Source organism: Anomaloglossus baeobatrachus, chromosome 5 (assembly GCF_048569485.1).
Source record: "Anomaloglossus baeobatrachus isolate aAnoBae1 chromosome 5, aAnoBae1.hap1, whole genome shotgun sequence".
In the NCBI taxonomy this organism is placed as follows: Eukaryota; Metazoa; Chordata; class Amphibia; order Anura; family Aromobatidae; genus Anomaloglossus; species Anomaloglossus baeobatrachus.
Genome location: NC_134357.1, coordinates 103,709,601 through 103,737,315, shown reverse-complemented (window position 1 = coordinate 103,737,315; position 27,715 = coordinate 103,709,601). Strand labels below are relative to the sequence as shown.

General features: G+C 44.7%; 1 protein-coding gene across 1 annotated transcript in view; it reads left to right on the top strand.

Moving 5' to 3' along the window:
* Positions 1 to 27,715, top strand: part of RNLS (renalase, FAD dependent amine oxidase) — a 263,379-nt gene that overhangs the window by 200,690 nt on the left and 34,974 nt on the right. The window contains exon 6 of the mRNA XM_075352353.1: positions 8,308 to 8,483. Coding sequence (XP_075208468.1) covers positions 8,308 to 8,483 — 176 coding nt within the window. The remainder of the gene's footprint in view (positions 1 to 8,307; positions 8,484 to 27,715) is intronic.

The window sequence follows — 27,715 nt, the reverse complement described above, 5'->3', positions numbered from 1 at the left end:
TGCTGGAGATGATGGTGGCTGTGGAGAGGTCGCATAGAGGACCGAGGGGCTGCACCAAGGAGCGAGGGGCTGAGGGTGAGTAATGTGAGGTGTTTGCTTTTTTGTTGCCACTGCATGTTTCCACATGGTTGATGCATATTGGGGCATTATATGAGGATGATGCTGGATATTGGGGCATTGTACGGGGTTGGTGCTCCATATTGGGGCATTGTACGGTTTGGTGCTGCATATTGGGATTTTGTACAGCGATGGTGCTGCATATTGGGGAATTCTACGGGGATGGTGCTGCGTATCGGGGCATTGTACAGGGATGGTGCTGCATATTGGGGCATTATACGGGGATGCTGCTGCATATTTGGGAATTGTACAGGGAAGGTGGTGCACATTGAGGAATTGTACATGGATAGACTGCATATTGGCGCATTGTACGAGGAAGTATATTGAGGCATTATATGGGGAAGGTGCTGCATATTGAGGCATTGTACAGGGAAGGTGCTGTATATTGGAGCATTTTACGGAGATGGTGTTTCATATTGGGAAATTGTACGGGGATGATTCTGCATATTGGGGCATTGTACAGGGAAACGGGTGATTTTACATACGTGGGTCTGGATGGGGAAAGGGGTGATCTTGTATGTGTGGGGCTGCGTACTGGGAAGCTGTGAAGGAAAGGGTGTGATATTACTCACCTGGGGAAGGAGGGGTTGATGTTTGTTAATGGGGGGCTTCATGCTGGGAGGCTACCTGCTGGAGTGGCTGCGTGCTGGGGGGCTGAGTAGGGAAGGGTTAGGTTTACTTGCGTGGTGCTGCAAGCTAGGTGGCTGCATGGGGAAGGGGGTGATGTTGCATGCTTGGGGCATGCATGGTGAAAAGAGTGATGTTACATGCAGGGGGCTGCATAGGGAAGGGGGTTATGTTATATGGGGGGGCTGCATGGGGAAGGGTTACAGTTACTTGTGTGGAGCTGTGTGAGAAAGAGGGTAATGTTACATATGTGGGGAAGGGGGTGATGTTACGTATGTGGGGAAGTCCTCCCCACTGCATAACTCATTATATAGTCCTCAGCATCCTCCCCACCTCACAATTCATAATCTGGCTCTGATATCATCATCCCTACAACACAATTCATTATATGACCCTGTTACTGTCCTCCCCACAATTCATAAAAATTGCCCTGATACTGTCCTCCCCACCCCATAATTCAGAGTCCACCATACCACACAATACATTATATGACCCTCATAGCGTTCTCCCCACCAGACAATTCAGTATATGGTCTTCTGTGTCCGCCACAACCTCACGATTCATTATATGGCCCATATAGCATGTCACCATACCACAATTCATTATATGGTCCCGATATGTAAGGTATGGTAATGTACATAACAAGAGAGGCCACTATGTGATATATATATACATATATATATATATATATATATATAAATATACTGTATAAACACACGTAATTTTTAGCTTTGTCGCCATAAAAGGAGGGGGGGGCAGAGACATAATTTCTTGCACAGGGGCCGCAAACGGTCAGTGTCCGCCCCTGCTGAAATTGTTCTCGACAGCACGTTTTGTATACACGGGACAATGTGCTACTGAGAGAAATTATTTTTTAAGCAAGGATAAAAATCATTTCACCTGATGAACATTTTGCTTATTTGGTCGGGTGATTGGCAGTCTGGTTACACTTTCTCGATTGTCAGGAAACTAGCTTTCCTAAGAACACTTGTTGAATGCTTCCTAAAGCCAGCTTTACACCTTACAATTAGGTATGCGATCTCGTATGCGATGTGACACGCCCCGGTCGCATATGCGATTGAATGAGATTGCACGTAGGTCGTTCATTTGCTGTCACACGTGCGTTAGTAGTCTATGTTAAATTGATCAATTTTGTGTGCGATCCTTTAGATCATGTGTTCTGTGACGTATGCATTGGGCACCTTTTTTTTTTTTTTTATTTATTGACTTGACAAGCGTGTATAATGTGTAGGGATGCGTTTTTACTATGTCATCTGCCTTTCAGCTCTGCTACATGGCCGCTAACAGCAGACACAGACAGCCATGTAGCAGAGCTGAATGGCAGATGACAGCAGACACAGACAGAGCCGCACTGTCAGAATGAACTCGGGTGAACTTCACCCGACTTCATTGTCATGCTGCGGCTCTGTCTGTGTCGCCCTGATTAGCGGTCACCAGTGAAGGACTCACCGGTGACCGCTAATCCCCTGAGTAACTGAATTGAGCAGCCCTCTCTCATATACTCACTGATCCCCGATCTCCGGCTCTGCACGGCATTCACACTGCTCCGGCGGCTTTTACTGTTTTGAATATGCCGGCCGCCCATTAAACAATCTCGTATTCCCTGCTTACCCCGCCCACCGGCGCCTATGATTGGTTACAGTGAGACACGCCCCCACGCTGAGTGACAGGTGTCTCACTGCACCCAATCACAGCAGCCGGTGGGCGGGTCTATACTGTGTAGTGAAATAAATAATTAAATAATTAAAAAAAAACGGCGTGCGGTCCCCCCCAATTTTAAAACCAGCCAGATAAAGCCATACGGCTGAAGGCTGGTATTCTCAGGATGGGGAGCTCCACATTATGGGGAGCCCCCCAGCCTAACAATATCAGCCAACAGCCGCCCAGAATTGCCGCATACATTATATGCGACAGTTCTGGGACTGTACCCGGCTCTTCCCGATTTGCCCTGGTGCGTTGGCAAATCGGGGTAATAAGGAGTTATTGGCAGCCCATAGCTGTCAATAAGTCCTAGATTAATCATGTCAGGCGTCTATGAGACACCCTCCATGATTAATCTGTAAATTACAGTAAATAAACTCACACACCCGAAAAAATCCTTTATTAGAAATAAAAAACACAAACATATACCCTGGTTAACCACTTTAATCAGCCCCAAAAAGCCCTCCATGTCCGGCGTAATCCAGGATGCTCCAGCGTCGCTTCCAGCGCTGCTGCATGGAGGTGACCGGAGCTGCAGCAGACACAGCCGCTCCGGTCACCTCCACACAGCAAATGAAGACAGCCGTGCGATCAGCTGAGCTGTCACTGAGGTTACCCGCTGTCACTGGATCCAGCGGTGGATGCAGCGGTGGCCGCGGGTAACCTCAGTGACAGCTCAGCTGATCGCGCTTCTCACCTCAGTTGCTGCTTGGAGGTGACCGGAGCGGCTGTGTCTTCTGCAGCTCCGGTCACCTCCATGCAGCAGCGCTAGATGCGACGCTGGACCATCCTGGATTCCGCTGGACATGGAGAGCTTTTTGGGGCTGATTAAAGTGGTTAACCAGGGTATATGTTTGTGTTTTTTATTTCTAATAAAGGATTTTTCGGGTGTGTGTTTATTTACTGTAATTTACAGATTAATCATGGAGGGTGTCTCATAGACGCCTGACATGATTAATCTAGGACTTATTGGCAGCTATGGGCTGCCAATAACTCCTTATTACCCCGATTTGCCAACGCACCAGGGCAAATCGGGAAGAGCCGGGTACAGTCCCAGAACTGTCGCATATAATGTATGCGGCAATTCTGGGCGGCTGCTGACTGATATTGTTAGGCTGGGGGGCTCCCCATAACGTGGGGCTCCCCATCCTGAGAATACCAGCCTTCAGCCGTATGGCTTTATCTGGCTGGTTTTAAAATTGGGGGGGACCGCACGCCGTTTTTTTAAATTATTTAATTATTTATTTCACTACACAGTATAGACCCGCCCACCGGCTGCTGTGATTGGGTGCAGTGTGACACCTGTCACTCAGCGTGGGGGCGTGTCTCACTGTAACCAATCATAGGCGCCGGTGGGCAGGGTAAGCAGGGAATACGAAATTGTTTAATGGGCGGCCGGCTTTTTCAAAACAGTAAAAGCCGCCGGAGCAGTGTGAATGCAGTGCAGAGCCGGAGATCGGGGATCGGTGAGTATATGAGAGAGGGGGATAGACTGACATGGACAGAGAGTGAGGGACAGAGATAGTGACCGACTGACAGAGATTAGTGAATGACAGACATTGTGAGGTGCTTCAGAACGCAGCTTTTCAGTTGCGCTCTGAAGCGGACCTTTTTTAAGCTGCGGTGCAGAGCGCACACCTGCGCACATAGCATCAGACACCAAAATCGTATGAGGGATGTCACACGTTACAATTGCCTAGGTTCATACAACAAAACGTCCAATGTATGAGGAATAAACGACGTGTATGCGATCACCGTATTTGCGTTCAATCTTGATCGCACGTAGGTTTCACACGCAAATACGTCACGAACGATGCCGGATGTGCGTCACTTACAACTTGACCCCGACGACGGATTGAAAGATTTATTGAAGTGTGTAAACCAGGCATTATAGACAGCAGCAGTACATTCACTACATTGTCATAATAACACACAGCCAGTTCTTTCTGAAATAGCCAGTACCGGAGATTGCGTGGTGTCTGGTCATCCAAGTGGTTCACGTAGTGGTTCACATAGTGGGTGCCTCTTTCACCGCATTGGTCCAGTCTTGATGCGCTTTCGGGTTGTTGATAGATGACTACAGCCACCCAGAGCCTAGCAATTATATTGGTATTTAATAATTAAATAGTTTAAATATGTACCAATGCTATATTCCCTTTGAAAGTAAAAGACAATAAATGAGCTTCCCAGAAATAATCAGTGCATGAAATCAGCACTTGACTCTAAAGTACTTAATAAACGAAGCTTTTCCTAATATATCACAATATAAACGTTAGTATATATCTTGGCTCTTATGTGAGGTTTGATCGGAGGTTAGAAATGTAATATAATTCCCAAGAAAACCTGGTAACTGGATACCTATAATTAATAGACAAATATAAAAATGAAAATGACCCAGACATTTAAAATCTAAATTTACAGAATGAAATTCTCATATGCTGAAAAAAATTTCTATGCGCATGAATGGCTTCAATTACTTTTTTTTATTGAACTTTTTTCTATCTCCGCGGCTTAACCTAAAGTTGTTTTGGTGCCAACTGCTCCAGCCAAAGCTACTCCATACATGTATATTGGTCCCAAGAAAAATACTGTACAAGTCTGCGCTGATCTCTTTTGGTCTTGTAATATGACCTGCAAGGGTTCTTTATCCAAGTATTTTGTAAAAGGAGCGAAGAGGCAAAAATTCACGTCATTCACGTTATTTTGGACAAGGTGCTAAAATTGTTGGATAAGAAACGTATTTGAGTTGAATTTTAGGAAATTTGCAGGTTCCAGTGAATATAAGTTTTGATTTGATTCATGTAAATCATTAAAAAAAATGCCCCCCTCCTCTTTGTACTCTGCAGAAGGCTGCAACATTTGCAGATGGCTGACATGACCGCAGGTGCGACTTAGCAGGCGTTATCTTAATGCATTGCAGATATCACATCAAATAGTGTATTTTTAAATATATATAAACCTCAGCAATGTATCCGCTGCAGCTGAAAACCTCTTACACAAAAACCAAGCAGCAGTGTTCATTTTCCTTCTAGTATCCCAAAAGCTGAACTTGGGTATTGCACAACTCCACTTGAAATCAATAGACTGTCCATGTAATACTGTGTTTCGCCGAAAATAAGACAGTCATATTATTTTTTCGCCTGAAAAAAAGCTCTAGGGCTTGCTTTTGGTATAGGGTTTATTTCCGGGGAAATACAGGTTGGGGTAAGTTTACATTCCCAAACCCCCCCCCCCCCCCCGAGAGTATGATACTTACAAGATCCCTAATGTCTGCCTCGCTCCCAGGTCCTCCTGCAATCTTCGATGGGCGCTCCCAGCAAGTGTGCTCCAAAGGGGTCCTCCCCTGCCTCTGATCAGATTGCACACACACACACATCAGATCGCACACAGTCACACATACATCATCCAGTAATACCGTATTACTTCTGGCTGGCAGGGGGACCTGGGACACAGTGCAGTGGAGCGCAAGGAGCTGTGGTGTAATGCATCGAAAACCTGCGGGGGAATGTATCGATGCATTCCACCGCAGGTCCTCGCATTCCAGTGCGTCCCAGGATGTGTGTGTGTGTTCCACCACAGGTCCTCGATGGTTCCACACAGGTCTTCCCGTTCAGGGTCTGGTTAGTATGATTGTAGGTTCTTCTGTCTTCTCTCTTCTCTTTTGGGGGTGTCTGCTTTCTATAATGAAGTGTCCTGCAGTATCTTTAACTTTTTTAGCTGCATGGACACTTCATTATTGAATCACAAATAGGGGGTATTTTGGGGGTAGAGCTTATATTTAAGCCTTATTCTGAAAAGGCCAAAAATTCCTGCTAGGGCTTATTTTCGGGGTAGTGCTTATTTTCGGGAAAACTCGATAAGTGGACAAGTCTGATCTTCCAGACTGATTTTCCTTTTGTAGCTGTACTCCACTTTAACATATTCATGGACCTATTATTCAATTTAATCAATTCATTTTTAAACCAGACAATCCCTTTAAAAAATGTCATTTTAGTTGACCTTGTAACGTTTTGCACTGTTGAGAATTTCTCAGCTGATTCAAAGCAACCCATTTGCAGCATGAATCAGAGACCAGAACCCGCATTTTAAACATCCATGGTTTACTCTGTGACACCTCAGAGAAAACATACCGTAGTTGAAAGCACGGCGAGAGATGTCTAAAAAGTCTATAGTCCAATTTACAATGTTGCTAATCCTCATCCCATATGGAGCTCAGGCAACAGGTTCGCCATAGCCAGTGCAATCCAAAAGAAAAAGGTAGAAGTCCAGTTCTGACATTCGAAATACAATGTTCCAGTTCACACATGGTGCATCATAAGGCACCTTTTTTCTTTCAGAGACGTCTAGCCCAAGAAGCAATCCCTAGCTGGCTTCTCTCCACCCCCTCAGCTAAACTGGCACTCTCCCCCTATACTCGCACATAGAGAGAGACCTGTCAGTCTATGTGAATGTGCGGAGGAAAGCCTGAGGGGACTTGCTTCTTAGACTAGTTGTCACACAATGTTTGGCTCTAAACTCACCCAGTGTCATGGTGGCATCTGACGCTGCTCACACTACATAATCCGACACTCCACACTATGTCTCCTTTGGTGCTTCTGAGTTACACATACAGTCTCAGGCATAGACCACTGTGTTCTCATTAGTGATTGCAGGAGTTAATTCTTGCTAACTTGTTGGTTACCTGTTGGATCACATGTTGTAGGAGACCTATCATTGTCACTCCCCACCTTTTTAAGATGGTGGAGCCTGTATTTCCTTGCCAACTATAGCTGTTGCTAAAATGGTCTGTGTGCTGTTGTCCTGCTGGTGATTGTACTTTGTGTGTGAAGTTGTGGAGTTCTCTCGTTGTCTTGTTGTTTCCTCCCTGCTCTGATTTTCCTCCTATGCTTTTTTTTGCCTTGAATCAGTGTGTGTGTGTGTTGTGAGATAGAGATTTGTTTTCCCCTGTTTGTCTATGTCTGTTGCTTTTATCACTCCTACTCCGGCCTTCCCCAAGGGTTGGGAAGAGGGGCTAAAAGATCAGGGCTAGTCAAGAGCATGGTAAGGAAGGCGGCTCGGATACCCTCACCATCAGAGATAACTCTGAGATTAAGGATCGCTTGGGTCCACTAGCCTAAGGGCCAGTCTAAGAGCCTCTGTCCCCTGCTCTCCATATCCACCATTTTACTATTCACCTTGTCTCGGCTTCTCTTTCAACTATGTTTTTCTGTGAAACTCTGTGGGTTTTCAGCGTAGAACATATATGTTTAGTCTGCAGGAGCCAGTCTGTGCCTTATGCTGCCTGTAGTTTGGGTAGCATAAATCAGATATCCGATTCCCTATGAGGATGACGTTTTTCAAAGTATATTACCTTAGGTAAAAATTACAATATTACTGTATAAAATCTGCAGCCTAAAACCACACATACACTTCTCAGCTAATGCATTTAAAAGATGTCTGTTTCTTTAAGCCATTACTTTTATTTTAAACACAAAGGACCTATAGACTGTAAAATTTTCTGAGGTCACTTCTGGCTCATAGTAAGTGGGTTCAAAAATGAAATTCTACCCCCTCAATTTATTAGTCTTATGTAACAAATATATGATCCCAGTACAGATCCGCGCGCAGCAGCCAACGTTCACTGACATGCTCTTTCTTGTTGGACACTTTTCATGCTCTTAATATCACTCTTCGCGCTGTCCAAATCCAGTTATAGTCAAGGATAGTTTTTCAGTCCTCCAACAGTTTAACTCTCTGCTTACCATTTAGTGTGTTATGTCCAACTCGCCTCTATATATACAGTGAAATTAAAAATAAAACAAAATAAAAGACAATTTAATAAGCTGATTTTTTTTCTAACAGAGTCTTCAGAAGTCGGACCATCCCTTGTTGTCCACACCAGTGTGCCATTTGGAAAAGAACATCTAGAGCAAGAGAAAGAAGCCGTGCAGCCCCTGATCCTGAAGCAGCTCGAATCAATACTGCCAAACCTTCCTCCACCAAAGGACATCAAGTGTCACAAGTGGAGACATTCTCAGGTAGGCAGGTCCATGAATAATGCCTCGGAAGTGGGAAAAGCATTTACTGTCCATATTTCACTTTCTTTAAGGGAATCTGTCACCAAGTTTTTACTACCTCATCTGAGAGCAGAATAATGTAGGAGTAGAGACCATGATTCCAACAATGTATCCTTAGGGTGCGTGCCCATGATCAGTGTTTTGGATGCAGAGTGTTTTAGCTGTGTCTTAACCGCTGCATTGAACAGTACAAGCACAGTGAATGGGATTTCTAGAAATTTTGCCCGCAGCAAAAACTGACCTGCGGTGCGGCTTTCTGAGCCGCAAGCATGTCAATTCTTTGCTGTTTAGTTGCAAGCGTGCACCGTAGGGGGAGCACAAGCAAAAGACTGCAGCACCCCAAACCCTGATCGTGGGCACAGGTAGCTACGATCTCCTTTGGAGAAGACTCGCGGCCCAGCAGGTCAGGACCCGCTGCATCCAGGACGCAGTGGGTCCTGATTGTGGGCACATACTCTAAGATTACTGGGTGCAGTAGTTGTTATACAATCAGATTTCTTAGATGTAGCATGAAGCAGACCTCAGAAATCTAACCCTGCCCACACTACAGCTCTTTGTGTACATTGTATACTGACAGTAAGCTGCTCATCGGTATAAGGGTATGCTCACACAAGCATATGACTCGGACGAGTACAATGCGACAAAATCTCACATTGCACTCAGATCAATGGTATTCAGTGAGGTAGAGCAGATGGTCAGCTTTTTTCTCATCCAGATTCTGGATGAGCAAAAAAATCGCAGCATGCTGCGGTTGTCAGCAAGAGACATGTCACTCGCACCCATACAACTCTATGGGTGCGAGTGAAACATCGGACTGCATTCAGATGACATCCGAATGTGGTGCGATAATTGCATCAACTGACAATGGAAAAGATAGAGATTAATCCTGCCCTCTCCGCGGCAGCTGTGATCCCATTGCAAAATTGGACCACAGGTGCATGACACTCGTCTCACGCTCGCAGCACAGAGGAAGCCGAGGGTCAGTAGCATATTGCATCCGATGCAATACAGTTGTTTGACTCCAGCCTAAAGGGTATGGTTAGACCAGGTCTCAATGGGACCTAGTCCAGGCAGTGATAATGCCCTTCTGATAAAACACTCATTTTATTGAAACAAAGGCATACTGCCTAATAAGTGACAAATCCCTGAAATCAGTGTCTCAGCCCCTACCTCATTTGGTCTCAAGATTACATAGCAAAAACTTGCTGAAAAATTCCCTTTAAAATGTTGTTAAAATATATGTTACATCAAGAATACATTCTAGCCAGGACTCTTACAGATGCTGTCTATAGATATGGCCATCACAAAATAGTGAGGCTGACCGGGATCTTGGGAGCACAGATGCCAGAGCAGTTTTCATGCCTATGCTGCTCTGTACAAGTAAACCGAGAACTATTCTATAGCGTTAAGGCCCCGTTACACGCAACGACATCGCTATCGAGATGTTGTTGGGGTCACGGAATTCGTGACGCACATCCGGCCTCGTTAGCGACGTCGTTGCGTGTGAGATGTACGAGCGACCGCTAACGATGGGAAATACTCACCAAATCGTTATTTGTTGACACGTCGTCCATTTCCCAAATGTCGTTGCTGGTTCAGGACGCAGGTTGTTCATCGTTCCTGAGGCAGCACACATCGCTACGTGTGACACCCCAGGAACGACGAACAGCACCGTACCTGCGTCCTCCGGCAACAAGGTGGGTGTGACTTCCATGCGGCTACTCTCCGCCCCTCCATTTCAATTGGATGCCTGCCATGTGACGTCGCTTTGACGCCGCATGAACCGCCCCCTTAGAAAAGCAGGCAGTTCGTGCGGTGTCACAGCGACGTTACTAGGAAGGTAAGTACGTGTGACGGCACCTAGCGATATTATGCGCCACGGGCAGCGATTTGCCTGTGATGCACAAACGACGGGGGGCGGGTGCTTTCACGAGCGACATCGCTAGCGATGTCGCTGCGTGTAAAGCCCCCTTTACACAGGACACGTAGCTCCATTGAGCAGCTTGAGTGACAAAATGCATAGCTCCTGCAAATAATCTAATAGAGAACAAAGAAAAAATAAATGGAGGCCAAAAAGAGGTATAGTAAGAATTTTCACATGATTAGTGTCTTATTTTTCATTAAGCAATTGATCAAGAGCCATGATTGTAATCAGCCATAGAAAAATCTGCTCTTCCATTCCTCATTTCTTCACCAAAACATTTTACATGGATGTAGGTGTGGATTTAAAGGGACGGAGAAGCTGCCCCTTCACATGTCTGTGATAAAGACGCACGTTTTTCACGGTATGTGTTGAATGTGTGTATGGCCCTCTGTGCCTTGATTTTAGTACACTTGTGTTCTTCGTGTGCTATCCGTGATAGCACACAGAGATCGGGAACCTTTTATTCACCTGTCTCCGGCGCTGCTGCTTCTGGGTCCACGGTGCAGTGAATATTCATGAGTATAATGAGCGGACCTGGAATCAAGTGACAGCAGCGCCGAAGACAGATGAGTATAGAAAATCATTTTATTTAAAAGACACCTGTTTTTTACGGTACGTGTCACACTGATGTCACACGGATCATTGTGTTGTGTGGAAGACACGGACACGCCACACGGATCACTGTCTGTGAAAAAAAAAAAATGTGTGCACAGACCCATTGATTTGAATGAGTCTGTGTATGTCCGTGTCTTTGATACGTATGAAAATGGACATTATACGTCCCGAAATCACGGATGTGTGAATAAGGCCTTAAGCAGAGTTTAGCAAAAGAAATAAATTATCTTCACCTGAATTTGTATTTAGATTCAGCTTTAGTATCTAACAATTGTGAAAATTTGAATATTTTTTTTAGATCCTTAATTCCCTGTAGATCGGTGGGGGTCGAAAGGCGGCGTTACACGCTACGATTTATGTGACGATATGTCGACGGGGTCACGGTTTCCGTGATGCACTTCCGTCATCGTTAGCGACGTCGTTGCGTGTCACATCTACGTGCGACTACGAACGATCGCAAATAGGTTGAAAATCGTTGATCGTTGACACATCGTTCAGTTTCAAAATATTGTTCGTCGTTTGGATCGCAGGAGACATATTGCTGCGTTTGACACCCTGCCAACGACTAACAACATCCACACGACCACCTTGGTCAAACAATATATCGCTGAACGATGTTGCGTTGCTTGTGAGATGTGTACGTGTGACCGCTAATAAACGACCTATGTGCGATGTAACTACGATCTGGGCGTGTCACATCACTACTGAGATCGTCAGATAAATCGTAGCATGTAACGGGGCCTTTACACCCACCAATTGCTCAAAATTGCTCAAAAACCCACTCAGAAGGGTGCAACTCGAGATTAGGAAGAGCAGAGCTCCTCCCTGATGTTGTGCGCAGACCAGAGTATATATTCAATAGAAGTGGACCTACAAAGTGTAAAATTGTTTTCCAAAGTTTAGTTACTCTTTAGGTGTGTGGATTATGTTCTGTGGTAACTTAGTGTAATGAATGGAACCGGATGGTGATGCCAAAGGATATAAAGGTGCCCATACATGCTATATAGCTGTTGGCAGGCCGATTGAATTTGGTGTACTTGGATGACTTTTTTTATCCAGTTTATTTGCTGATCCTTGGAAGATATTTTTTATATTTTTCCAGAATATGAAACATCATCTAACGAGCTGGGTTTGAGAATTTAGAAATGTATATAGAATTCTGTATTTCAGGAATCTGTGAATTAGGGAACATAAATCTTCCGTTCACTCCTAAATGTCAGCAGGATAAATCAGATTACTGCAATCTTCTGTCGCCAAGTTTCATAATACAGACGGCACACATTTATTAAATAGATCTTTTAGTTTGGGTCCGAATGGCTGAGTAATCATTTGGAAACGTTTTCTGCCTTTTATTAAAATGAGAATTTTAGAGGGGACATTGTAATTTGAGAATTATACAGCCATACTGTCATGGACTTTTACAGTAAGTACATCAGTGCCATTAGTAAGTACATCAGTATCATCACATCTAAAGGCTGCTTTACACACAGCGACATCGCTAATGAGATGTCGTTGGGGGGTCACGGAATTCGTGACGCACATCCGGCCTCGTTAGCGACGTCGTTGCGTGTGAAACGCACAAACGACAGTTAACGGTCAAAATTACTTACCTTATCGTTGATCGTTGACACGTCGTTCCTATCCCGATTATCGTTGCTGTTGCAGGGCGCAGGTTTTTCGTCGTTCCTGAGGCAGCACACATCGCTATGTGTGACACCGCAGGAATGAGGAACAACCTCGTACCTGCGGCCGCCGGCAATGAGGAAGGAAGGAGGTGGGCGGGATGTTCCGCCCGCTCATCTCCGCCCCTGCGCTTCTATTGGGCGGCTTCTTAGTGACGTCGCTGTGACGCTGCACGAACCACCCCCTTAGAAAGGAGGCGATTCGCCGGCCACAGTGACGTCGCTAGGCAGGTAGTATGTGTGACCGTTCTTAGCAATGTTGTGCGCCACAGGCAGCGATTTGCCCGTGACGCACAACTGATGGGGGCGGGTGCTATCACCAGCGACATCGCTAACTATGTCGCTGTGTGTAAAGTGCCCTTACGAGATCTTTAATATAATCATAAACTAATATATAACTAATATAATCATGGACTATTGTAAAAGCTTGTGTTCTGACATACACTTTTTTAAAGCATTATTCCTCAAATATTAAAAGGGTCGTCCTGTTTCATAGCTTACACATTTGAGATTCTAATGATGAAGATTCGAAACCTGCAATGTCCTGGAACTTTTTAGAGCGATTTTTCACTCTGTGATGGCAGACTTCTAAATTTTAACAATGTGCACACTACAGGCTGTCAGGATTCTCCGGTATTGCCGGCGAGAGCAAGTGGTCTTGTGATCAAAAGAATGAGATTTGCATAATTCTGGCCACATGCCATCTGGATTGGCTTAACCTCACTTCAAATGAATTAAGCTGAGCACATCTAGTCAAAAATTGGTGTCACACGATTGATCTGATTTTGGCAGCAATACCAGGGAATCCTGACAGTGTGCAATGCACGTGTGGCGCCCCTGAGGCTTCAGTCGCCACAGAGTATTGCACCCAACATTAGATGTAATGCTTAACCAGGTTCCTGAGGAGGTCAGTCCCGGTTTCACCACTTGCACACTCAAATACACACCAGGTTGCCCTGTTCCCACTGGGGACTGGGCTAAGTTCGGGTAATAAAGGGGTCGCCGACAGAGAGGCATTTATAGGATGCCCTCAACAGGGGCCCCAGTCCCACTTGCTTAGAACCTGGGAGGGAGGAGGTGCAGCCAGTAGGGGGAGTCAGGAGCCAACACAACAGTTAGGGAGGTCTCGAGCAGGAGAGCATGACACGTCCTACATAATCCATAGAGGTCGGCATTGAGGTCCTGCGCATGCGCACTTTGATTTGCCCTGCTGAGGTCAAATCAAAGTATTGTAGTACGCATTTACAGGAGGTCTTTAACCTTTCCTCGTGCCTGTGCATTACAGTAGTTTGATCTGCCTTCAGCATTGAAAACAATAGTGTATACCTATATGATAACATAACATACACAATTCAAGTCTACTGGAGGCCTTTAGTTGGAGCTATCAAAAAGGAGATGGCAGCACTCTGCAGTGCTAAGATATGTGTAAGAATGAATATAGGAATATAGACATACATTACTGCTATGAAAAACATGTAAAAATTGAGATACTTTAGCACAAAAAATGGACAGTTTTATGTGAGCCCAACTGCCAACGTCAAGGTGACCTCTTATTGTTGGGTCCCTAGCAAACTAATTGGGTCCCTATCAAACTAATGCCTCTCTTTGGGTTAAAAAAAAACTACAATTTGTGCCACAGAGGGGCATGCAAATGAAGAACTAAAATAGCCTAAGGCGGGCTTTGCACACTACGACATCGCAGGCGCGATGTCGGTGGGGTCAAATTGAAAGTGACGCACATCCGGCATCGCATGCGACATCGTAGTGTGTAAAGCCTAGATGATACGATTAACGAGCGCAAAATCGTCGTAATCGTATCATCGGTGCAGCGTCGGCGTAATCCATAATTACGCTGCTGCGACGGTCCGATGTTGTTCCTCGCTCCTGCGGCAGCACACATCGCTGTGTGTGAAGTCGCAGGAGCAAGGAACATCTCCTACCGGCGTCACCGCGGCTTCTGTAGGATATGCGGAAGGAAGGAGGTGGGCGGCATGTTTACATCCTGCTCATCTCCGCCGCTATTGGCCGCCTGCCGTGTGACGTCGCTATGACGCCGCACGACCCACCCCCTTAGGAAGGAGGCGGGTCACCGGCCAGAGCGACGGTCGCAGGGCAGGAAAGTGCATGTGAAGCTGGCGTAGCGATAATGTTCGCTACGCCAGCTATCACACAATATCGTACCTGCGACGGGGGCGGGGACTATCGCGTGCGACATCGCAGCATCGGCTTGCGATGTCGGAACGTGCAAAGCCCGCCTCAGACTGAAGAAAGAGTAGGAGTGCTCAATAAGAAGGCATGACCCTGTAATCTAAGAAGAAAAGTGATGGCACATCCTACCTTTCTAATGTGAGCAGGTGCAAACTGAATATGAAACATAGTAACAAAAAGAGTTACATATATTTGCACTACAGAGTGCAACTGTCTCTTTTTTGTTACTATGTTTCATGTTCAGTTTGCAGCTGTTCACATTAGAAAGAGTGGAACTGTCATCAGTCTTTTTCTTTCTTAGGTTGCAGCTATGACTAAAGCCCTCCAGGGTGCCTGAAGCACGTAAATATGCTATCATACAGGTACACACTAATGCTTCCCATGGTTTGGAATACATTTTTTTTATTTCATCTTTTTTTCTGTGGTGTGGGATTACTTCTAATTATATATTGTAATTATCTCACCTGTCATCACACTATCAGCCCGAACTCTCAATATTCAGGAGTACACCACCTTTGACAATCAGGATGCCAGGAGGCAGAGGAGCAGTGCGCTCCTGAAGAAACAACCAGAGGATTTTCCTTTAAAACAGCAGTGACTCATTAATCTAATATATAAAGCTGAGTGTGTGTGTGTGTGTGTGTGTGTGTGTGTGTGTGTGTGTATGTCCGCTAAAGGAATCCACACTGTCACATTTACAATCATGAATTGTACACAGAAAATGTAACCTCACGCTTTACAGTTACTCTCCAAAACACCTGTCTCCCTTAAAGTCAATGGAGATAGGAGCTTCAGCTTATTAATAGGAGCTGTGAATGGTTGCTATAGGGAACAAAATAAATTGTTAGTATAAGAAGCTTATGTGTGAGTTAATAAGTGGCCGGTGGGGAGATGGATAGAGAGAGACAGAAAGAGACAGACATAAGCACAGAGACTGACAGACGAAAAGAGACAGAGAGAGAGACAGTCAAAGAGGCAGACAGAGGTAGACAGAGGGGGAAAAGAGATAGAGGGGGAAAACAGACAGAGGGGGAAAAGAGACAGAGGGGGAAAAGAGACAGAGGGGGAAAAGAGACAGACACACAGACAGACAAGGAAAGAGACAGACACACACAGAGACAGAAAGAAATAGACAGACAGACACAGACAGACAGACTGGGAGAGAGACAAAGAGAGTTATTATCCCATCCCAGGCAACACCAGGTACTACAGCTAGTGTCCATATAAAATATTCAGGTCCTTAGTGAGAATTTTTGTGCCCAGGTAGTAATACAGCAGTAACATATAAGTAGATATCATTCATCTTTCTCGAGATGCAATATCATATTGTTATCTGGTAAGTAAATAGAGTGTCAGCAGCTCGCTCATCACTCGTAGTCCACTCAGTAACTTCATAAGAAGACATTTACAGCATTGTAACAAATATTTAGAGAAGTCACGCATTTCCTACAGCAGCCCACTCATTTGTCTGCAAAGCCAAAATTTCTTCTTTGTATGTGAAAGAAATAAAAAGCTCACTGTGTGAAATCCATTATTTTGATGCTGAGTTAGCAACGTCAATTACTCACCAGAGATTACATGAATAGCAGTAAATATTAGCCTTAACCTGTCCTATGTATGCAGTCTGATGTGTGGGGGTGGTTGACATCTATCTTTGCGCAGCTAGCCATGGCTCTCGTATCTTCTCGGCACATTCGAAAAAAAAAGTTTAACATCTTGTGTCTAATCGTTTGCTGACATAAAATGCAGAAACTAAGCTGAAATATATGTTCTGCTAATCTCATACCTAGAAGAGATGTGGCACTTCAAGTATAAGGAAAAACAAGTTATTCAAGTGAATGTGTCAGCAGAAAAAAACAGTACATACTGGCAGCCATAATGGAAATCTGCATGTAAATAGTATCTTAAGCATGTGCAGCAGTCTATTTGTAAGGGGGGTGCAGGGAGAAAATTAAGATGTATTCTCCCTGCAGCCACTCCATTCCAATCACCACTGCAGCATTTTGGCTATGAACAGTTAACATCACTACACAGAGGACGTGCACTAATCTCTCCCCCAGCACCTTGACTGCTATCCTCTGTACACACGCTGATGTCATGGGTGACAGACAGTCCTGTGGTATCCAGCAATAAAAGGTCACAGCATTTGGCTGTTCAAAATGCACCCTGACTTTCTATTATTCCTGCTGTTATTATTCAGTGTACTAGATATCTTTGCTGGGTTTTCATCCTATTCCCTTTAGGACTCTTGGGAGCTCCTCTTCCCTTCAGCTGCTAATCATCTGTATTTCCCCCTGGGTTTAAATACTCTAATTTTTCCTGGACTTGTGCTGGTGATATTCAGTTTCTTCAAAAGCTCTGGATGCAAGCAGGCGGCTTGCACTCATCTGTAGAATTGTTACTACTCTCTGCTGAACTTCTTCCTGAGGCATCTGGAGATAAGTTGTTCCTGTGCCTTCCCCATGTGTGTACTCCCTGTGTTATTTTTAGTGCTTAGTGGTGTTGACGAAGAGCTAATCCCACCCGTTCCCTATCTAGGGCCCAGCTCTAGGGTCATCCTAGGGTCAGGTATCCAGCTCTGTGCATCAGTGCAGAACCTATCTAGGGTAGTGAGGGACCCCAGGGACCAGCAGTAGGTTTGGTCAGGGGTCATAATCTACCCTTCCCTAGACGCAGGGTTTCCTTTCCCTTTTGCGGTTCACTTGCTACTCCCCCACACCTAGCATGACAGCTGCAGAGCAGAATGTCAGTCAAGTAGCAGCGAAAGCGATTACATCATGGTTTCTGTGTATTGAGAGTTGACTGTTCCTAGCCCCAATGCTACCCTGAGAAAAGCTGCAGGGAGAATAAAAGTTTATTTTCTCCCTGCAGCCACACTTCCAGACTGATGCACATACTTAAAACTGTATTTACCCGCAGACTACCAATGTGCCTGCTGATACTTGTTTTTTTGTTGACAGCTTGCTTCTTAGGATGAAATTTAATACCACCATGCCTCAATACTTACAGGCAGCATTGTCTATCTAAATACAATTGTTAACAATTACATGTCCATATAAATCAATGCACAAATTGCACGGTGACAGAACTTATACATTTCACATGATAAGGCAGATGTCAATTCTAGTCCTCGCTAAAAGGGTTGTGTAGTACCTAAGTCAGTTGTATTTTCCATAAGCAGGGTCTTATCGCCCATCGGTTGTATGTGGTATCTTTGCTCAAACCTATTCACTTCACCAGGTTGAGAGGTAAAACTTTTTTTTTTTTTTTTTACATTATACATGGGCTGATTCTGACTGCCTTCATCTTGGCCATGTGCCTTTTCCATCTGTCTAAGCAGAATAGAGATTGGTTGCAACACCTACGTGGTTTTCATTTTGTAGATCTTGTCCCAAAGAGGAAACTCTGTTCAGTGTAGGGACTAGAGTTGAGCGAGTACCTAAGTATTCATACTCACTATACTCATTACGAGTACTGTCTGATTCTCGAGTATTTGTTCAGAATAGCGTGTGCAATGCAAGTCAAATGGGAAAACTCGCAAAATAACAAGTAACCCGAATTCCGTATTTTTCGTGCGAGTTGCAAATAGTGCGGCATTTGGGTTACTCAATACTTTGCGAGTTTTCCCCATTGACTTGCATTGCACACGCTATTCGGAGCGACAGTACTCTTGATGAGTATAGCAAGAATGAATAGTTAGGTACACGCTCAACTCTACTAGAGACCCATCTATAAAAGGTCCCCGTGTTGTGGCAGGTGGGCCTATAACAGGGTGGCAGGGGGCGCTGTAGTCATGGCCCGGTTTGTGTCCGGGTGCAACCCCTTGGCACTGCTACAGGCAGATTGTAGGCCCAGTGAACATCTGGGGTTCGTTCACTTACTTGCTGTAGGGGATACTTCAGCTCCTTCTTCATTGAGGGTTCGGTTCAAGAAAGGAGACAACACAATAGGATTTCTCTTTAAACGTAACTCTACTTTACTTCAAGAGGATTTTCTCACACAGCTCACAATAAATGCAGACTGTCCCTCTCTCTGTCCTTTCTGTCTGTACCTGCACTGTACTGGTTCCTCTTCTGTGGCTGCATTTTCTGTCTGCAGACCAGCGTAGCCCTAGGCATTTTTTTAGGTTCCCAGTTCTGCACTTCTTCTATCTTCTGGGTCCCGCATACCCCTACATTCGCCCAGCAGTCCCGCCGACAAAGAGGACCTGCCTCTAGAGGGAGTGGTCTGACCCTAGCACACCACACACCTTCTCTCTAAAGCAGCCATCTTCATCTCTCTCACTTCTTCCTGTCTCAGGGAACTATCCCGCTAAGACTCCTCCCAAGGGCTAAACCTCTCCTTAACCTGTGGTATCCTTGGTATGGGATGCGGCTGAAGTACTCAGCTCAGCATCCTAACCAGAAGCTTTTATCTACTATCACTTTTACTCTTGTCCTAACACATTCTTATAGCTTACTATACTGGAACACTTCACCTTATACATGGTACATAAAATACACACATTTACATTACATATCTAATAAAGTTCTACCAGGCCTCAGTGCTATGTGGTGTCGGCCGCACAATTCTTGAGCTTTGCTACATTACAAGCAGCATTTACTAAACACTCAACATCAAATACAGTAAAACGATATGGTCGGTCTTCAGAGGGAGGTTTTCTTATTACAACTACCTTCTTACAGGCCCACACAGTTTGGTCCAAAAAAATTTTTAAGAGCCTCATATCTAGAACTAGAATAAATAGGTCACTAATTACCTTTAAAACAATATACTGTATATTAAAGATTTGTGTATATATTCGCTCACTCAGATTGCTGCAGCATTTTTTTGTGCTTGTCGCAGTCACAACCAATTTGTATACGCTTATTTATTTCATTTTGAAAGTGCCGACTTTGCTGACAACTTTATTGTTTGCTTTTGAAAGAAATTTAACCCATTTTGCAAATCCCATACTATTCCTTTAAAGAGAACCTGTCCGCTTGATTTTGTAAGTTAAAGACATGGCCTTAATGGCGCTGTTATACAGATTAAATTGATACTGTTAATGAAGAAATCCATTTTGTTTTTCATTAATCTGGTGTCTGAATGTCAGGACACAGCTTTGTGAGTGACCTGCCTCATGTGTGAAATTTTGTGGCGGCACCATCCTTTCTGCAGGCGGTGTGTGCACAGATTGATTTCCTGGCGGTCTTCAGTAAAATGACAGCAGTGGTGGCGCATGCGCAGATTGTGATCTCAGCTTGTGAGGCAAATCCCGGGATATGAAGATGAATTGTGACTCCAGTCATAATCCCTCATCACTCCCTGGCAGTGCCCCCTCCCTTCTTGTTCTCAGTGTTCCACTTACACCTCCATGGCCATGTCCTGTGATATGGAGATGAGGTGGTGTGGGAACAATGGACACAGGATGACTCCCTGCCGTCACCCTGTAGTAGGAGCTGCTAGCTAGTTAGCAAGGCTATGGAAATAGCCAGACAGAACGACTCCAGTAAAAAATGGTTCATATCTCGCAAGCCATATTTCCGATAAATATGGCAACCATAAAAATGGTGTCTCTGCATGCGGACGATGCCGGCACACCCTTTTTATGGGAGCAGGACATTGGGAAATGCCCCAGGCGTGATATCAGCCAATGGGGAACTGGCAGACAGGTCATGAGTCCCCTCGTTCTGTAGCTAAATTCATAACTGTCACAATGAGAGCATTGGCGTCCGCCTACGACGCTCCCAGGCAAAGTTATGGCCCATATTCCATGTTGGGATATTGTCCATAACTCAAGCCAGGGGTGGAGCAGTGCTCCCTGTGAGGTCACGAAGGTAGGAGGGGACCTGGATTTGGCCAGGTTGATAACCCTACTTCGGCCATTTTCCGGGGTTCTTCTCGCTGGGGGCACGTGTAGGAAACATCTGTGGGAAGGATCCTAGAAACCTGGGTACAGCGCCCCCCTGTGGCCAGACGCACAAGGTAACTGAGTGAATTGCATACCTGTTTGTAAACCATGCTTTATCTGTAACTGTACTCTGACATATGTATATTCTGTAGATTCCCTATTGTATATATTGTAGTCTAGTGTGCTTTAGGCTGATTAAATTATATAATTAATCTTGGGCTGTTCTGTTATCTCGATCTTGAATCCCACGTCTGTGTGTTCGGCTAATAGTTACCGTAAATCGGTTGGTGGCAGCGAATTGTGCCAAGGATTATTGTGGGGAGGCCAGTGAGATTCGGGGAGATTTTATATATTCCGCCCGCGGAGGTCGGGGGAATATATACCTTACTCTCACCGGGGACCCTTCAATAATCGGCATAAGTAGTATAGCGGCCTCCTTGCTTATGGTCGGGCAATTCCATAATTGGCCTGACTATAAGAGGGGCGCTAGAGAGCGCGTCACGTGCTCTGTCTGTCGGTCGGGAGGTATAAAGGAGGGGTGACCCCCACTTGTTACCCCCCGATTGTGACGTACTGGTAGCCAGCGCGGGGGATTTCTGAGTGACCCCCCCGGTGGTTCGTGACACAGCTCAATTACATACTTTAAATAATTGAGCTGGGATCTCAATCTGCTCTTGTGCTGCCACCGGCACCATTTTATTGATGACTTCCAAAAAAATATACTGCAAATGTGCCACCTGCGGCATAACCAGTGTAAAATGTCAAACAGGAGGCAGGTCACTCACAAAGCAGTGACCGGTCATTCAGACACCAGAGGGGCAGGAGCAGAATACCCAATGCACAGTGCCGCCCCCACGTACCTAAATCATATGTCCCGAAAAGACCTAATGCAGATTAAACAACAAAGCATATTTTGTCACCAATGGTATCGATTCAATCTGTACAACAGCACCACTACGGCCAAGCCTTTAACATGTAAAATTGTGCTGAGGTTTTCTTTAAGTCTTTTTAACAGTATTTAAAGTGAAACTCTAGTCTATCATTTTATTTCACTATCCATTAGCTATCAGTAATGTGTATACAGTGTGTAGAATAAAATGCTTACAACTGTCTTCTGCCGTTTCCAGCACCGCTCCAGTCCTTCTCCTGCATCATGTGGCCCCAGCTTTTTCTCGCAAGCTTACATAGTGGACTGTTACTTATTTTCTTCATTTAAATCTATGAGAGCTTCATTCTGTGTATCATAGACTTACATTGAGAAAATGACTTGTAGTACACACACGTCCTGTGTGAGCTGGCTGGTAACAACTGCTGTCACTTGATCCAAGTGCTGGGGACTTCTGATCATGTGCACTGCCCAGCGTCTTAGCCTGTAGCAACGGACAGGTACGCACGTTACCGCTGGTGGTGATGCTGGCAGTGGGCATTGAATAGCATCTTTGCATGACCCTGTGGTCGTGCTGCCATGCTAAGTTGGCGGAATGAGGGCAGAAACTAACACCCTTGGGACTAGTCCATGCGCTCATTAGCATATCATAAAGGAACTTTAGAAATACTTTTTCTAAAGATCCCTTTATCTATGCTACTAGATACAGGGACAGTTAGACAGGGATTAGCAATATACACCCAGAACTGCTCGTGGTTGTGGGTGCATATTGTACCTGACAGGTTCCCTTTAATTACTTTAAATAGGTTGTGATGTTCCTACGATAACACAAAAATACCATACTATTCAGCTGTAACATTATTAAACAGATGAACTACAAGTAGTATCCAAAGGTAAGAAAAACATGGGCATTCACCGCTTGCTGCTGTGTAGAAAAATGGTTTTATTCAAGCTTCGGAGTTACATGCTGTGCTGAGGGGGAGTGAGAGGGAGCAGACAGCACGTTAGACGACGGCCGTTTCGCACACCGAAACGGCCGTCGTCTAACGTGCTGTCCGCTCCCTCTCACTCCCCCTCAGCACAGCATGTAACTCCGAAGCTTGAATAAATCCATTTTTCTACACAGCAGCAAGCGGTGAGTGCCCATGTTTGTCTTACCTTTGGATGCTTGGATTATTGAGGACTTTATACAGGAGCACCACGCAGCTGTATAGTTCCTGGCAGTATATAAAAAAAACGGCAGTAATTTAAGTGGTGAAAACGCTTACTGTGAACCTTCTCCAACCCTTCAGAGTAGTGCCCTGCATTTCTTCCTTCTTCAAACTATGAACTACAAGTAGTAGTTTTGTCATTGCAATGTTAATGTGGTACAGTTAATAAGGTATAATTTTGTTTTGATTACTTTTCTTCTAGATTTTTCACATGTTAAACTTTTATAAAAGTTAACAACTCACGGAGTTTTCTCAACTAGGTAAGGGATGGCAATAAGAGGAGCTGACAAAATATGGGAGTCCTATTTTTAAGGAACTGTGTCCCTATTGAGTAAATGGGGCTGCCATAACAGACACGACCTATGGAAAATTATGCTGATGGTTATGGAAAAATAAATGTATATTTTGGACTTCTATTTCAAGTCTGTTATGACAATGTCCAAATGAAGCAACTGAAGCTAAAGCTCAACTACGAAATTAAAACTTTTCTGTGAGATTCAGTTGAAAGTGCTTTGGAAAATCCACAGCCGTAAAAAGGCAACCACAAATTTCTCATTGCAAGCAATGGGATACTCTTTTTGAGCGGTTTACAAATGGTTTTCTGCGTGGGATACATACTAAAATTGCAAAAATCTCAATGTGAGAATATCTATGCAAGAAAATCTTTAGCGTCAGTTTGAGATTCACAAGCTTTGACTCCCTTTAATTACTAGAACATAATTATCGGTAGATATTTCAGAATGAAAGAAAAATTGCACTTTTTGATCTTAATGGTACTGTAATGTCATGTTTAGAGATGAGTAGACCAAACTTTTAAGGCTGGTATTCATACTGAACACAGTGTTCAGAGTCTGGGTGCTTTACACATGCAAACCAGTCTAGCAAGCATTGCTGTGCTCGGGTACACTCGGTGCTCACCCCAGTGCGAGTCGCTTGCAGTGATTGAGTGGCTCACATTAGGGGTAACAACAGCGTGATTGGATGTAGTGTGCACAAAAATAAATAAATAAATGGAAAAAAAACCTTATCTAGTAAGTGTTCTGTCTATGGCTGGCTGTATGTGGGCAGAGACCCAAATTACCAATCAGTAACTCCCAATGAGGTTCAGGTCAAGTACGGGTCTGTAACAGAATTTTATATAAAATCCAGCTGAACCCACCAAACCCAAATTTCCACTGGTCCGCTCATCTCTAGTCATGTTAGCTTCCCCAGTCTAAATTTTGTAATAATCATGACAGAAATTGAAGGGGCACAGATGCTTTCCTAAGACTTAGGGGCACTTTGCACACTACGTCATCGCAGCTGCGATGTCAGTGGGGTCAAATCGAAAGTGACGCACATCCGGCGTCGCAGTCGATATCGTAGTGTGTAAATCCTTTTTGATACGATTAAGGAGCGCAAAAGCGTCCAAATCGTATCATTGGTGTAGCGTCGGTCATTTCCATAATTTCGGAAGGACCGATGTTACGATGTTGTTCTTCTTTCCTGTGGCAGCACACATCGCTGTGTGTGAAGCTGCAGGAGCGAGGAACATCACCTTACCTGCGTCTTGCGGCTCACGCCGGCTATGCGGAAGGACGGAGTTGGGCGGAATGTTTACGTCCCGCTCAGCTCCGCCCCTCCGCTTCTATTGGCCGCCTGCCGTGTGACGTCGCTATGACGCCGCACGACCCGCCCCCTTAATAAGGAGGCGGTTCGCCGGCCAGAGCGATGTCGCAGGGCAGGTGAGTGCATGTGAAGCTGCCGTAGCGATAATGTTCACTATGGCAGCTATCACCATGATATCGCAGCTGCGACGCAGCGTGCAAAGTGCCCCTTAGGCCTAGTGATGAGCGGATACGCAGATAACCGGGACTGGTGGGTCCGTATTATCTGGTTTTTAAAATCTGGTTCCAGGCCAGATTACGGTTCTCATATAAATTTATGGGGACCAGAATCCGGCAATTAAAAATGTTGGTAGAAGGGCTAGGGGAATGGGAGCTGGTGCACTGCACTTACAGAGGCTCCGGGTCGGCTGTACACTGCTTCCAGGCCATGGATTAACTTCCGGGGCCCATAATTTACCTTCATGTAACCTACAATATCTTCTCATATACAGTACAGACCAAACGTTTGGACACACCTTTTCATTCAATGAGTTTTCTTTATTTTCATGACTCTGAAAATTGTAGATTCACATTGAAGGCATCAAAACTATGAGTTAAAACTTGTGGAATGAAATACTTAAAAAAAAGTGTGAAACAACTGAAAATATGTCTTATATTCTAGGTTCTTCAAATTAGCCACCTTTTGCTTTCATTACTACTTTGCACACTGTTGGCATTCTCTTGATGAGCTTCAAGAGGTAGTCACCGGAAATGGTTTTCCAACAGTCTTGAAGGAGTTCCCAGAGATGCTTAGCACTTGTTGTCCCTTTTGCCTTCACTCTGCGGTCCAGCTCACCCCAAACCATCTCGATTGGGTTCAGGTCTGGTGACTGTGGAGACCAGGTTATCTGGCGTAGCACCCCATCACTCTCCTTGTTAGGCAAATAGCCCTTACACAGCCTGGAGGTGTGTTTGGGGTCATTGTCCTGTTGAAAAATAAATGATGGTCCAACTAAATGCAAACCGGATGGAATAGCACGCCGCTGCAAGATGCTGTGGTAGCCATGCTGGTTTTGTATGCCTTCAATTTTGAATAAATCCCCAACAGTGTCAGCAGCAAAGCACCCCCACACCATCACACCTCCTCCTCCATGCTTCACGGTGGGAACCAGGCATGTAGAGTTCATCCGTTCACCTTTTCTACAAAGACACGGTGATTGGATACAAAGATCTCAAATTTGGACTCATCAGACCAAAGCACAGATTTCCACTGGTCTAATGTCCATTCCTTGTGTTCTTTAGCCCAAACAAGTCTCTTCTGCTTGTTGCCTGTCCTTAGCAGTGGTTTCCTAGCAGCTATTTTACCATGGAGGCCTGCTGCACAAAGTCTCCTCTTAACAGTTGTTCTAGAGAGGAGACGAGACGGTGTGTCCAAACTATTGGTCTGTACTGTATTTATATAAATGATGTCTCAGAAAAGATGTAAATTTGGTCTTAATTTAAGAAGGATGACGGTGTGAGAAGTTTACTTGTCACATACCCAAAAAATAAATATGCAATTGTGTGACTAATGTAGAAAGCTGAGTTGTTTTTTTTTACTTTTCTGTTAAATCCATCCATTATTTATTTGAATCAAGAATTCCACAAGGATGTAAATTTCAAAACAGTAATAAATTAGAAAATGTTAAAAGTTATCCTAAAGTAAAAACCATTTGGGGACGCTCCGAGGATAAGTTTTACTCGTGTTTTTTATGTTGCATATTTTCTCTGTGTATAAAATGCAGCATTGTACAGTACAAGCACAGTGGATGGGATTAATAGAAATCTACTGACCACTGTAATTCTTATTTACACTGTTGAAACTGATCTGTGGAGCAGCGTTTTTCCAAGCCGCAGCATGTCAATTTATCACATGGGTATGCTGAGTTTTCTGTGTGGAATTTCCCCATAGAATTGTATTATATGCAGAAAATGCGCAGGTAAGAAAAAACGCACATGAGTATTAAGTTCATCTACGCATCAAAAATGCATCTAATACCATGAAGTTTTAAAAACCTAGCAGCTTTATTTAAAGGAATCTGTCACCACATTTGAGCTGTGTAGCCTATTAATATGGGCATACAGGTTATAGAATGCTGAAAAATGTCATACCTGTTTGTCTCCCATCAGATGGCTTCTTGTTGAAAAATCATGCTATTCCTTTATGTTAATGACCTCTTTCAGGCTATGGGGCGGATGCTGCCCGGAAGATAACGCTGCCTCCTCTCTTCATTAGCCTAGTTATCTCCTCCCATCAGCGTCCCTGAGATGTCTGCTTCTGGTCCCAAACCCCGACTCCTGCACCCTTCAAATTCCATTTACATTTTATTGTTCTGTCCTCGTATGGGTAAAGGCTTCATGTTCCATCCGGGCAGGTGACGGATACCCCAGCTACTGGGAGCATAACTAGCAGTGATCTCCAGCAGCTGCGTTCAAAGAACCTGAAGCCTGTGGCTGTAGGAGGGCGGAACAATAAAGTGTAATGTCGGAAATTGCAGGGCGCGGGATTTTGGGACAAGAAGCAGACGTCACCGGTACACAGTGACGCTGATGGGAGGAGATAGCTAGACTAATGAAGAGAGGAGGCAGAGGTGTCTTCCGGGCAGTATCTGCCCATAGCCTGAAAGAGGTCATTAACATAAAGTAATAAAAGATGATATTTCAATAAGAAACCATCTGATATGAGACATACAGGTATGACATTTTTCAGCATCTATAACCTGTATGCCCATTGTCAAGCTTCCACTAAGAGGCGCAGGGACTTAGTGGTGATAGTAAGAGTAGTCAGACAAGCCAAAGTCAAACCAGGACATGACGTCAATACAGGTGAGTGAGCAAGCTGTAGTCAAATGGAAGCAATGGGGTCAGAAGCCGAGAAGTCATGTAAAGAGTCGATGAGGAGCAGAGCTGTAGTCAGGAGACATTACCGAGGTCAGAGGCTGGGAGAGCACATAAGTACAAAGGTGGCGGTGAAGGCAGAGACATGGGACGGGACCAGGGTTAAGTAGACAAGGTGGACAGACAGTACAGAGGGGAACGGAGGTCAGGGATAGGAAAGCTGGGTAGCAGGACAGATCAGAGCAAACTCGCAGGAACAATTGCGCATGCTGCAGAGTAGCAACTATAACTGGCGGCGTCCCGGAGGAGTC